The sequence below is a fragment of the Carcharodon carcharias genome, chromosome 22, assembly GCF_017639515.1.
Source record: "Carcharodon carcharias isolate sCarCar2 chromosome 22, sCarCar2.pri, whole genome shotgun sequence".
Classification (NCBI taxonomy): domain Eukaryota; kingdom Metazoa; phylum Chordata; class Chondrichthyes; order Lamniformes; family Lamnidae; genus Carcharodon; species Carcharodon carcharias.
In genome coordinates, this window is record NC_054488.1 from 51,996,543 (window position 1) to 52,009,888 (window position 13,346).

The window sequence follows — 13,346 nt, forward strand, 5'->3', positions numbered from 1 at the left end:
TCTGATGTGCTTTATTTGCTATGTAGTCCTTAAGCCTGTGGTGGCCCACACCCCCAACATCTTCTGAGGGACAAGCTCCCCGGAATCATGGATGTCCAGGAAGGCAAAGGTATTCACCAGGGCCCTTGCGAGCAATGTGCATCAGGTCTCCCGTGCACGCTGAGCCTTTGCCCTTCACACACTCATCTATCCAAATGCCCTAGCATTGTAAGTACCACATGCTGGGTTCCCCTTCAATTGTCCAGTTGAGATGACCTGCATCTCTGCCCACCCTCGATGATCCAACTCCCATGCAGCATTTTGAGATCTCCACCCTGAGGGTCTGCATAGTTGTGAGCAGCCATGTACAAGTAACTTTCCATGCTGAGTCAAATACCTTTTCCCCTCCCTCCATCGCTCATACCCTCCCCCCCCACAACCATTGATCCCCCAGCTGTTACATTTAACCTCCCCACCATCCCCCTTCAACCCTCCCCCATCACACTCCAATCCATGTAGGTAAATATCGAAGTCCCATACCTTCCCAAAGAGTCCACCCCTGTTATAATAGGCATGGTCCCCTCATCCTGCTGACTCCCAGAATCTGCACCACTTTCCGCATCCAGCAACCCTCAGTGCCCCTATACCCACCATCGCTGTATCCTCACCCTCCCACACTACCTGCTCCCAGTGCCCCCTTTAACTGTTGCCATCTCCTCCTATCACCGGTACCTAGAGTATACCCGCCAGGACTCCTCCAATCATTCTACAGACCCCTCCCTCTGAACTCCTTTCGTCTCTTTCCCCCAGGTGGAGCTGGATAGAAGGCCAGCAATAGGTAGGGACAAAGGAGGGATTGACAAAGATGTCATGAACTGAAGGACAAAAGAATTGTTAATGGTAATGGTTAGTGCTAAAATAGGTGCTAATAGTGGCATAAGGGTAAGAAAGCAGAATGTGATTATAGCAGAACAAGGGTTGCATTGTGTGAAAGAACAACATGAAACAAGTAACAGATGGCCCTGTAGGGGATGGGGTGGAGGGAGGGGACGTTGGTGGGTAAAAAAGGGATAGAAAATGGGATTAAAAAGGGGATAAAACTACAGATAAATGAATAAAAATAAAACTAAAATAAGTGGTTAAAAAATAAAATGAATGTAGAAGAAAGGGGATAAAAAAAAGGGGGTGAGGATGGAGGAGAGAGTCCATGGTCTGACGTTGTTGAACTCAATGTTAAGTCCAGACGGCTTTAAGGCGCTTGATCGAAAGATGAGGTGCTGTTCCTCCATTTTGCGTTGGGATTCACTGGAATATTGCAGCAGGCTAAGGACAGACATGTGGGCATGAGACCAGGATGGTGAGCTAAAATAGCAAGCGACCAGAAGTTCTGGGTCATGACCGGAGGTGTTCCGCAAAGCGGTCACCCAGTCTAGGTTTGATCTCCCTGATGTAGAGAGACCACATTGCAGTGGATGCAGTAGACCAAGTTGAAGGAGGTACCAGTGAAGCGTTGCTTTACCTGAAAGGAGTGTTTGAGCCCTTGGACGGTGAGGGGGGAGGAGGTAATTGAGCAGGCGTTGCACCTTCTGTGATTGCATGGGAAGGTGCCGTGAGAAGGGGATGATGTGTTGGGGGTGATGGAGAAGTCCCAGAGGGAACGGTCCCTATGGAATTCTGATGGGGGGGAGGAGGGGAAGGTGCATTTGGTGGTGGCATCATGTTGGAGTTGGAGGAAATGGTGGAGGATGATCCTTTGAATGTGGAGGCTGGTGGGTGTAAAGTGAGGACAAGACAGACCCTATCATGGGTCTGGGAGGGAGGGTAAGGTATGAGGACAGAGGCACAGGAGTTGGGTTGGAAATAGCTGAGGGCCCTGTCAACCACAGTGAGGGCAGAAGCCTCAGTTAAGGAAGAAGGAAGACATCCCAGAATCGCCGTTTTGGAAAGTGGCATCATTGGTACAGATGCAACGGAAGTGAAGGAACTGAGAGAATGGGATGGGGTCAAGATAGGAAGTAGGGTGTGAGGAGCTGTAGCCGAGGTAACTGTGGGAGTCGGTGGGCTTGTAATGAATATCATCAGAAATGGAGACAGAGAGGTCAAGGAAGGAAAGGGAAGTGTCAGAGATGGACCAAGTGAAGGTGATAGAGGGTGGAAATTGGAAGCAAGATTGATAAATTTTTCCAGGTCCAGACAAGAGCAGGAAGCGGCACTAAAACAGTCATTGATGTACCGACAAAAGAGTTGTGGGAGGGGGCCTGAGTAGGGCTAGGACAAGGAATGTTCCACATACCCCATAAAGAGATATGCATAACTGGGACTCTTGCGGGTACCCCATAGCCACACCTTTTATTTGGAGGAAGTGAGACAAGTTTAGGGAGAAATTGTTCAGTGAGAGATCAAGTTCAGCCAGGCGGAGGTGGTGGTGGATGGTGATTGTTCAGGCCTCTAAGGAAGAAGCGCAGAGCTCTCAGACCATCCTGTTGGGGGATGGAGGTGTAGCGGGATTGGACAACCATGGTGAAGAGGAGGCGGTTAGGGCCAGGGAACTGGAAATTGTTGATATGACGTAAGGCATCAGAGGAATCGCGGATGTAAGTGGGTAGAGACTGGACAAGGGGATAGAGAACGGAGTCAAGATATTGTAAATTGTTTTATCTTTCTGATCTTGCATATTAAAGTTTATTTTTGTTTGTTCAAAACCAGTGGAATATAATGGCTTTATTCACTGAGCAAATGTCTTAAATCTCAAATGTTTCGACTTTAAACAAAATGTTATTGGTCCTTAACCAGATCCCACCAATTACTTGGGCGTCTAGTAAAGGATCATAACAATGTGCAGTGCCAGTTTTCTAAGTTGGTGGCTATGAGTGTCAGATCAAATGATGGGACCTCAGTGTCATTGCCGTGCTGTTGCTTTCTCCCTTCTTCCTTGAACTGCTGTGGCTGTGCAGGCAATAATCCTTGGGTGTCTAAAAGCAGAAAAGCAGAGAGGAAGGTTTATGTGAGGGAGAGTGGGTTGGGTAGGAAACAAAAGATCCCTGGTTATGCCATCAGCAGCTTGCCAGGTATGGGGTGGGATGGAAGTTGAGAATGGGCATAAGGCAGGAGCAGAACCCTCAACATTTTCAGCGATGCCAGATGACATGGCCTTTGTGCTGACAGCTCCATGATGCTGAGATCCGTTTTCTCGGTAAGGATCAAGAAATGCAGACACCCTTGTCCCCCACCAGCTCTGCTCTGCTTCCTTCTATTGTGTAATATCTTGTCCTGCATCAGAGGACAAAATATCTGTAATTGTGTAGCACTGTGTTGTGTGATATGCCTGCCATAGCTGAGTAGTTGAAGATATATAGGGGCAGTGAGTAGTGGATATGACACTGACAGCATTGTCAGATGTATGAGGGTGAGATGGAGAATCTAGATGTTTGCATGAAGTTTGAGTGCCAGGGGCTGCTAATGAGTCAGTGAAGGGGTTTTGGTGTATTGAGAAGTGTCTATATGATAAAAAAGCACCCCATTTGCTTTAGGCAGGTCGTTGCTGCCATTCAGGATAGCAGATAAAAATACAAATCTGTTAGCTCCAAGAAGTTCAAAAATGAGGGCCAGGATTTTACGGCCCCTCCCGTCTGGCAGAATATTACAGTCTCAACAAACTGAATGGAGATTTAAATGGCTCATTGCATCCCGTGGCGGGGAGACATGCCCTGGCGGGGCCATAAAATCCTGTCCGGGCTAAGATTGAACAATTTAAACTGTCCACCAACCCTTCTGTATGTGACCACAGAAATATCTTGCATGAACCATAACTGTTGTAGTATTTTGATCTGACTGTTTATGGTCCTCCTAGGCTCATTGTTATTAAGTACTTCGGTAGATAATCATTGTATATAATAGTTTATACTATATATACTGTCAGGATAATATATGTGTTCTATGCATGTGTTGCCTGAGGAATATAACATGTTTTGTTTTTTTTTGCTCTATATTTTAATAGGTAAGAAATTAGGCTTTACTATTGACAACGGCAAATTTCATAATGTATCATTGGGACAGGGCCAGGAGATTGTGGCAGAACAAGCTTTGGATGAAGCTGCTGCAGATGGACACTGGGTTATTCTGCAGGTATTGAAAACATTGAAGGTGTCTAAATGTTATGCACATATAACACAGCTATCAGACAAATCTAAAATAGAAAATATTTTCAAATGTGCCTTCAAATATATTTATGCTTGATTAATGCTTATACTCTTAGAGAAGCAGTTTCTGTCATGTGGGAAAATCATGCCCCTACAAATATTCCTTAATTTATTCTTCTTTAGAAGAGATCAAAATGCTTTAAACACTTAGTGGGCAGAAAAACAAATCAAGCAAATAAGTAAAACCAAATGACGTAATCCCTGCCTGTATTTGTTACAGCATACCTTGAAGCCCTCATTAATAAACATAAAGCAGATCCCTTATTGCGAAAGTTTTCTTACAACAAATGTCCACCAATGTGGAACTTGTCCTCATCCTGTCCATGGCTCTGCTCACCACGCAAACATTCCATGCAGTGCCATGTGTCTTGCTCACATTCTCTCCATCTGTTTTCATGCAAGAGAAGCCTGCTCACAACAGCAGGAAGTAGTCCCAAACCAGGGGTGGAGTGGCCTACATTAGGCCCCTCACTCATTGAGGAGTGTGCCATCGTGCTGACTGATAAAGACGTGGACCATGCCTGCAATGACAGTGAGGTCGGCAGTGACAATTTTACACATCATCCCTCTCTCAACGCAAATGTGAGTGCTCTCTCTCCTGCTTTTGACTTTGCTGCCATGCACTACTAATCACTGCTTTGTTTCACAGGGAGCTCTGCCAAATGATCAACACCTTCAGCCAGCTAGTCCCTCAGCTCTATCCAGGTCCTCAACTCCAGCCAAGAGGGCACCTTCTCCATTGAAGAGCTGGAAATAAGCAGCCTGGAAGACCCATCACAACACTTATCCATGCCCTGCACCAGCTCAGAGACATGCACCTTGGTGGGACCTAGATCCAGAGCAGGCTCGGGTTCATAATCTGGTGGTTAGCATACGGACACATGTCCGCAGCAGGAGGAGGCAGGTTCAGCTGACCTCCCCGGCATTCGGAGGACCGCTGGGGATCAGGCATCTGTGAGGTCCAAGTCAGATGATGAACCTCCAGATTTGGCCTTCCAACTCATCCTCGAAAGTCAGAAAAAGGCATGGGAACATCACGCAGAGCCATTGAAAGCCCTCAGCAGAGTGCCATGCAAGTCGGAGGAGTGCACCCGCCTGTTCTCAGATGAAGTGGTGCCCACATGTGCATGTATGGAGGTCTCCATGAGGAGGATGGCGGACCCCATGGAGACCCTGGTCCAGCAGAACGCAGATATGTGTGCAGACCTGTTCTCCATTGTGGGAGCCATGGGTGAGTTCCTGCAGTGGTGACGTGAGAGAGAAATGGGGCATCTTGATATCCCTCCAGGTGATTCTTTCCCTCAAGGAGTCAGGCCGGGGCCCCTGAATACCTGAAGGGAGGAGGAGCAGCAGCTGACCCCAGTCAGTAATCATCCAGTCAGTAATCCCAGAGGCTGTCCTCTCCCTCTGAGTGCCCTTTGCCTGTGAACTCCTGAACCTCATCCTCTGTCACCGCAGAGGGCGCAGCTGGTCAATGAATGATTCTGGAGGGAGAAGTGTGTGTGTGGCAGGGCCTTTCAGAGCCTCATGCAAGCACTGTCCCGTGCATGTAGATCCTTCACATATCATACTCACCTCAATGTCTTGAGCATTTTGACTGCTGCCTGCGGGGGTTCACTTTCAGTTGCCCATCTGAGTTGACCTGCATCTCCACCTACCCAATGATCATATTCCCATGCAGCACCTGATCTCGCTCACCACACCTGTCATTTTACTTTTGATTAGGCATTTGGTATTGATTTGCTTTTCTGTAAGCTCCCCTGTCCACCGCCCCCCGCCCCCCCACCCATTTCCTTTCCCCCATCACTGTTGACTCCCCTGGCATCACCTTCCACCTCCCCTCTGTGACCTAACAGCCACAACCCTTTTCCTTTGGGGATGTCCAGGTGAACATGCACATTCTCTTTCTTCCAGAAATCCCCATCCCCCCATCCACATTCACCTCCCCGACCTCCTCCTTCCCACCCCCAGGGTCTGTGTCTGCCTCCAAGTCCCCACCAACCACCCTCGCCGTCCCTTCTACTGCTACAGTTGAACTCTCACCCTCCTACCCTACCGCCCTATTCTGCCCTCGGTCATTCCCACCATTCCCTCGTTCCACATCCACTCTCAATTTGCTCCCCATGAGGCAGTCAAGGACTCATCAGAGTCCTCCCTTGCTTTCTATCCTTCTCTCCAGACCCCTTCCCCCCTTGGAACCCCTCCCCACCCTTGGAACCCCTTGGCCCCAGACTCCCCACCGCTGGACTCCACTCCTGCGTAGTCCTTCCCCCTTCCTGACTCCTTCAGACATCCTTACCTCTTCTGTAACCCTTTGTCCTTACCCCTTCTGACTCTTTCCTCCAGCCTTACTTCTTCCTCCAATATTACTCTTTCCTCTTTCCTGACTCCTTCATAAACCCTTACTTCTTCCTCCAGCCTTACTTCTTCCTCCACCCTAAGCCCTTCCCCCTTCACAATTCCTTCCTTCACCCTTACTTCTTCCTCCAGGCTTACTCCCCCACCTCTCCACACTTGTTCCCCATCCGAACCCCTTCACTTACACCTACCACCACCCTTACACCTACATCTCCAGTTGCCGTCTTCTCCCCTGTTACCCCATCTTCCTGCCATACTTCCCCCTTCCAACCTGCCTCCTGACACCTTCATTAACCCCTCCCAACCTCACCCCATCTTGACACCTTCATTCCCCCCAAACCTCACCCTATCCTGAAACCTTCATCCCCCTGTCCCAACCTCCCCCCAACCTCACCCCATCCTGACACCTCTTCCTCTCCCAGTCAATCCTACATCTTCCTCTCCCCACCCCCTGTACATCTTCCTCTTTCAAACATAGCTGGACATTCCTCTCCACCTCTCGACCATCATCCGTTGTGAGCAGACCCTCAACGGTGACTTTCCAACTTACATGGGCTGCTTCACAGCACAGCCATGTCCATGAGAATCCACCAGCATGCCATGAACATTCCTCCAGTTTGCCATTGGTGTCAGGCTCCAGCATCATCTGCTCATCAGATGTCAGTGACATGACCAAGGCCCTGGCAGTAAGCCCCGACTTCTGCACGTCATGCTTGTCAAGATGTGTTCTGCACCGACGTGCAATGAGACGCTGATGTGGGCAGACGATCCAGCAGTGGGGAGGGGGGAACGATTCCAGCGGGCTGGCCTTATAATGATATGCAAATGTATTACAATGAGGTTCCCAAAGTCCAATAACAGGAAATGCGTCCTGCCATCGATGGGCTGAGTGGACGATTGCAAACTCGTTTCACGATGTCATGAAACTGATTTTTAGCCTTCTCGCCATATTGTCTGCTCATGCCGCCTGCGGGCACAGATGATTATGTCCTATAAGTTCTATAAGATCACTTCTCATTCTTCTAAACTTCAATGGGTATAGGTCCATCCTGTTCAACCTTTCTTCCTAGGAGGAGCCCTTTATCCCAGGAATGAGTCAAGTGAACATTTGCTGCACTACTTCTAATGCAATTAAATTGTTTTTCAAATAAAGATTCCAAAACAATACACAGTATTCCAGATGTCACAATGCCCTGTACAGTTGCAGTAAAACTTTCCTACTTTTATATTCAATTCCCCTTGTAATAAATGCCAACATTCCATTTGCCTTCCTATTCACTTGCTATACCTGCATACTAACTTCTTGTGATTCAAGTGGATGAGTTCACATTTTTTCACATTATATCCCATTTGCCAAAGTTTTTCTCAATCACTTAATCTCTCTATATCCCTTTGCAGAATCTGCCTCCTCTTGACAACTTACTTTCCTACCTATATTGGTGTCAGTGGCAAATTTAGCCACCATATATTCAGTCATTTCAACCAAAATTGATGGAGATTGTAAATAGTTGGGGTCCCAGCACTGATGCTTGTGGCACTCCACCAGTTACAGCTTGCCAACCTAAAAGAGATCTATTACTCCCTACTCTCTGCTTCCTGTTAGCTAACCAATCCTTTATCCATGCTAATATGTTATCCCCTACACTATAATAAAAGCAAAATACTGCAGATGCTGGAAATCTGAAATAAAAACAGAGAATCATGTTCACCTTTTGATTTTCAAGCATCCTTGGGAAGTTTTCTAAGCCTTCTGGCTTGAAGATAGACACAAAATATCTGTTCAACGCCTCCGTCATTTCTTTGTTTTCCATTATCAATTCCCCAGACCCATTCTCTAGATGACCAATACTAGCTTTAGTTACTTTATTCCTATTTAAATACTTATAGATACTTACTATCTGTTTTAATATTACTGGCTAGCTTTCTCTATACTCAACTTTCTCCCTCTATTTTTTGTTAGTCATTCTTTGTTGATTCTCAAACAGTCAGTGAAGCATGGAGAACCAATCAATGAAATACAGCACAATATATGAAAGCCTTGACATTAACTAGTAAATTGCCGAAAAAAGATACATGCTGTCAAAGTTTTTTGTCTTGCACTCATCAGGACAGACACAAGAAAGCCAAATTTCAGCAAGTTATACTGCATGAGAAAAGGTTGCTGATTGGTTGGCAAGTCAGTTCTGAATGGTCGAGGCATTGCCATGGAGAATGCAGCAGTAAATTATTGATCTCCCATGCTCTTGTTTAATTCAAAAAAGATGCGATGCCTGGACATGTTCCTTTTGCCTGCAGAGGAAAGGTCCCTGCATACATAGCTTCTAGCAAATGTAAGTGAGCCTCATTGTGAGCCCAACTGATAATCTTAAATTGATTGTTAGTGTAATTCATAGCACCCTCAGGATTATTCATCAAGTGCTGTCCAATCATGGAATCACATCTAATGTTAGATAGTGGCCTATAACTTCCGAGCTCCAGAGCTTCAGAATGGGGGGAGTTTGGGGTACCCCACCACTACGGTGGGGAACCCCCCCATTGGAGGTCCCCTAGAAAGGCCTGCACTGCAATTGCCCAGAAAGTACAAACTTCCATTGGGCAATCAGAACCATCCAAATGTATGATAGAAATCGTAAACATTAGATAGTTCTGACTGCCTTACCAGAATAGTTACTCAGGAAAAGTTAGAAGAAACCACTTCTAACTCCTGAGTAACTATAGTACTGCCCCCCCAACCCCCCACAGGACTCCCCCCAAACCCCCTGAACCCCCCCCCAGGATCCCCCAGCCTCCTGACCACCCCCCCCCCCCCCCGCTGACCACCCCTCCGCTGACCACCCTCCAACCAGCCAACCCCATCCCTCCCCACTGACCACCCAACCCACCCCCCCAAATACTTGACATCCCTGGCCAACAGGCCTGTCCGATTGCCCCAAATCCCCATCCCTCCACTCACCACCTACCACCGCCCCCCCCCTGCCCTGCCAATCACAGGCCCTCCCGCACTGACCAGCCGACCTCTCCCAGACACCTGACAGACCCCAACTACCCGCCCCTACTGACCATCTGATCACCACCCCCGACGACCTGACCCCTAAGACCCCCATTGACAGGCCGACCACTGACCAAATGACCCCTATGACCAACTGACCCCCCACCTCCCAATCCTACTTTCCTACCTTACAAACTTACCTTCTCCCTGGCTTCTGAAAGTGATTGGACTATCAAAAAGGGGGTGTAGCTTCCTACCTCTGACTCTCCAGTCCTCGACAAAAGGCCTCAGTAACGCGCTGTATTATACAGTTCTTACCTGGCCTGAGTCAGAAGGTCAAGTAACAGCTGGATTTCCAGGTAAGAAACTAAGAGCAGAGTGGCAATTGGACTCTGGCTGCCACTCCCATGAAGTTCAGGCCCATTATGTTCTGAGTTTTGCAAGTTCCACATGCTATCAAATTGGTCTTATCGGCAATCTCATAAATAGGGCCTGGGCCATTTGCTCGCTGGGCAAGCTTGACGCTGAAATTGGATGCATCAAAGCTATCCTTCGGGATAATGGCTACCCCAATGAGATCAATGCTTGCTGTGTATTGTGAACACTCACAAATGGGCCTAAGGTCGCAACTCTCAGACCAGAAAAGTGTCCAATCTACCTCAGAATACCCTGAAAGGGCAAGGTGTTCCAAAAATTTGAATAATACGTGAAGATAGCAGTTTCACACTACTGCTATGCAGTAGCAACATGAGTGATATTTCCAATTAGCTGGATGCTGCTGTCAAGCCAAAAATACGTTCTGCCTATTGCATAAATGAGTGTTGTGGCATATGAATTTCAGTGCTTGGGTGATGCCAGGTACATAGGACATGGATCCCAACAATTGGCAGATCATATCAAACAGCATGTCCTTTTGGCTCCTTGCAATAAGGTACTGACTGTACTCAGCCCGTGCTTGCAGACTTCTTGGCCCTGGAAGACTAACATTTCCGTCATTCACTCTCTCCTGAATTTTCACCCTATCACAGACCTTTCTTTTGTCCTTGAGCTACAATTCCTTACTCAAAATGTATTACATCTCTAACTTTTCACATTTTCACCTTCCTTCAGTTCTAAAAAGTCATATTCAGTTTGAAACATTAACTCTGTTTCTCTCGACATGGATAGTGCTGGACTTGCTGAATATTTCCAGCACTCTGTTTTTATTTTGGACTTGTGTGAACCTTTTTAGAGAAAAGGAGATATTATTTGATAGGTTGTAAAGGTCTATGAATTTGAACAAGATTTTAAAAACCTTACTGAGGTGTTGCTAATGGAAGAATTTAAAAGTATTGTCTCTCTTGCAATAAGGATATATCTGGAAGATCAGAAAGTTTATAGAAGAGAGGCTGCATAATATAGTCTCACAAGCATGTTAGCAATATGCCATTATTTGTGAACTCACACAGAAATTGGAGATAAGAGATCAGATAAAAGTGATGAGAATAGCCTGGGGTAAAAAATAGATTCTCTATAGAGTAGTAAGAGAGACAGTCCGGAGGCTAAATTTGATTCAAGGGTCATGTCATAAAAAAAGGACACGTAAAGGTAGAATGCTGGAAATTAAAGGGTAAAAGCTTTGGTATTTGTAAGATGACACAGTGCTGCTCTAGAAATTACTGTCCCAGTGCGTGAAAATGCTGACAAACTTATCGGTTCTCCTGTATTCAATATTAGAGGGATACAGGGTGCAGGAAATTACAGGTCTTGTAAGTGTGGGGATTGTGCCTAATTTGTCCATTGATTTTTTTTGTGAAACGATTTTGACCAGAGATAAAGTATTGCCTTACGCAGTGGTTCCAGAACAACCTGCTGAGGCTGTGAAAATTGTGGTTGTGCAGGAAAAATTAAGTGACTTAGAAGAATCAATACTTTCCTGTAATCCTGCTATGAAAATTTCCATTTCAACTAGAAGATATATGCAAAGAGTTAGAAAATCAAACTGCTAATGAGAAAAGGAAATTGGAGCATTTGGCTAAAAACGGTTAATGGCAGTTGGAGATTAATTAAAGCTGTCTGAATTATACACGCAGGCAGAAATTGAGCAAGGTGTAACAAAGCAAATAACAACAGTACACAAAGCTCATGATGAAACAAGGGTGCATGGGCAACCCTAAACCTCATCTGTACAACCATGGTAAATACTTGATGGAAAATTAAAAGCTTCAATGTGCGACTGCGGTCACCCAAAGATTAACCATGGAACATTTAATGACTTAATGCCTGATTCACAAATATGGAGGAAGTATCACAGCAATACACACCACTATCCTGATGCAATTATCTGGCTTAACCACCTGAATATAAAATTATAGTTGTTCTCTACATCAACATCAGCCAAAAGGAAGAAGAGACTGCTGACCAATAGACTGGGCTGTTTTGTCTGGGTCTACTGCTCTTCTACTTTTATTTATCTTCTCATGTAGTTAAATGGAGCAGGAGTCCGGGTCACTGCTGCCCTGGGCTCAAAACTATCTGATCACCTACCTCCTCTTCCTCAGGGCCGACCTGTTTTACAGCACAAATTTTGAGCAACTGATGTTTATCCAAACAGTGCTGGATAAATGTAGAATGATGAATGTTTATAATATATTTCTAGAATAGTTGATCAGTTCCTTATCTATTGTACCAAATCTTTTGCAGAACATTCATCTAGTTGCTAAATGGCTGAGTACATTGGATAAGAAAGTGGAAAGATATAGTTTTGGCAGTCATGAAGATTATCGTGTTTTTATGACTGCTGAGCCAGCTGGGACACCTGAGGCACATATTATTCCACAGGGATTACTGGAAAATTCCATCAAAATCACCAACGAGCCCCCAACTGGCATGTATGCTAACCTTCACAAAGCTTTGGATTTGTTCAACCAGGTATAAAAACAATTGGAATCTTCTTGAGCTTAATTGTATCTTAATAATTGAAGCTTTTCTAAATACAAATATTAGATTTTTTTTCATTTTCCCATCAGTTCAGATATCAGAATTTGAAATTTAACATAGGGATGCAAATAACATTTTAATAAATTCGGTAATGTTTGGACACAATTGATTTTAAAATATCTGCTTTCCCATACTTAAATTTACAATAAAGTTGAGTTTTTAAAAAAAAAATAAATGTTAAGCTATATTGCATAGCTTTATATTTTTTTATTCAGTGCTGGTGAGTCCAACCTTTGTTGCCCATCCCTAAATGCCCGTGAGATGATGGTGGTGAGCTACCTTCTTAATACAATTGAGTGTAATTGATAATTAATAAAGTAATTGGCTAAAGGAGCAAAAGCAACATGAAAAAAATCTTTTTCATGCAGCAAGTGGCTAAGGTCTGGAATGCACCGCCTGAGATTGTGGTGGAGGCAGGTTCAATCAAAGCATTCAAAAGGGAATTAAACTGAAAAGGAAGAATCTACAGGATTATGAGGAGAAGGCGGGAGAATGGCACTAAGTGAATTGCTCATTCGGACAGCCAGTGCAGACACATTGGGCCAAATAGCCTCCTTCTGCACCAAAACCACTCTGTGATTCTGAATGGTTTCCTAGGCCATTTCAGTGAGCAGTTACAAATCAACCATGTTGCTGTGGGTCTGGAGTCACATAGGACAGACAAGGTAAGGATCACTGCAGCTGCCTGGTGAAGATAGTCGCACAGTGCTCTTAGGTAGGAAGTTCCAGGATTTTGACTCAACTATGATAAAGGAATGGATGATGTGTGACTTACAAGGGATCTTGGAGATGGTGGTTTTATCACTATTTGAGAAGAGTTGTCTCCAATCTTCTGCAGTTTA

The 13,346-nt window shown here is 45.4% G+C and overlaps 1 protein-coding gene across 1 annotated transcript in view; it reads left to right on the top strand.

Annotated features, from left to right (window-relative positions):
• LOC121293673 (dynein heavy chain 17, axonemal-like) overlaps nt 1-13,346 on the top strand; it is a 729,083-nt gene that overhangs the window by 684,339 nt on the left and 31,398 nt on the right. Inside the window, exons 72-73 of the mRNA XM_041216840.1 lie at nt 3,977-4,104; nt 12,208-12,435. Of these exons, the coding sequence (XP_041072774.1) occupies nt 3,977-4,104; nt 12,208-12,435 (356 nt within the window). The remainder of the gene's footprint in view (nt 1-3,976; nt 4,105-12,207; nt 12,436-13,346) is intronic.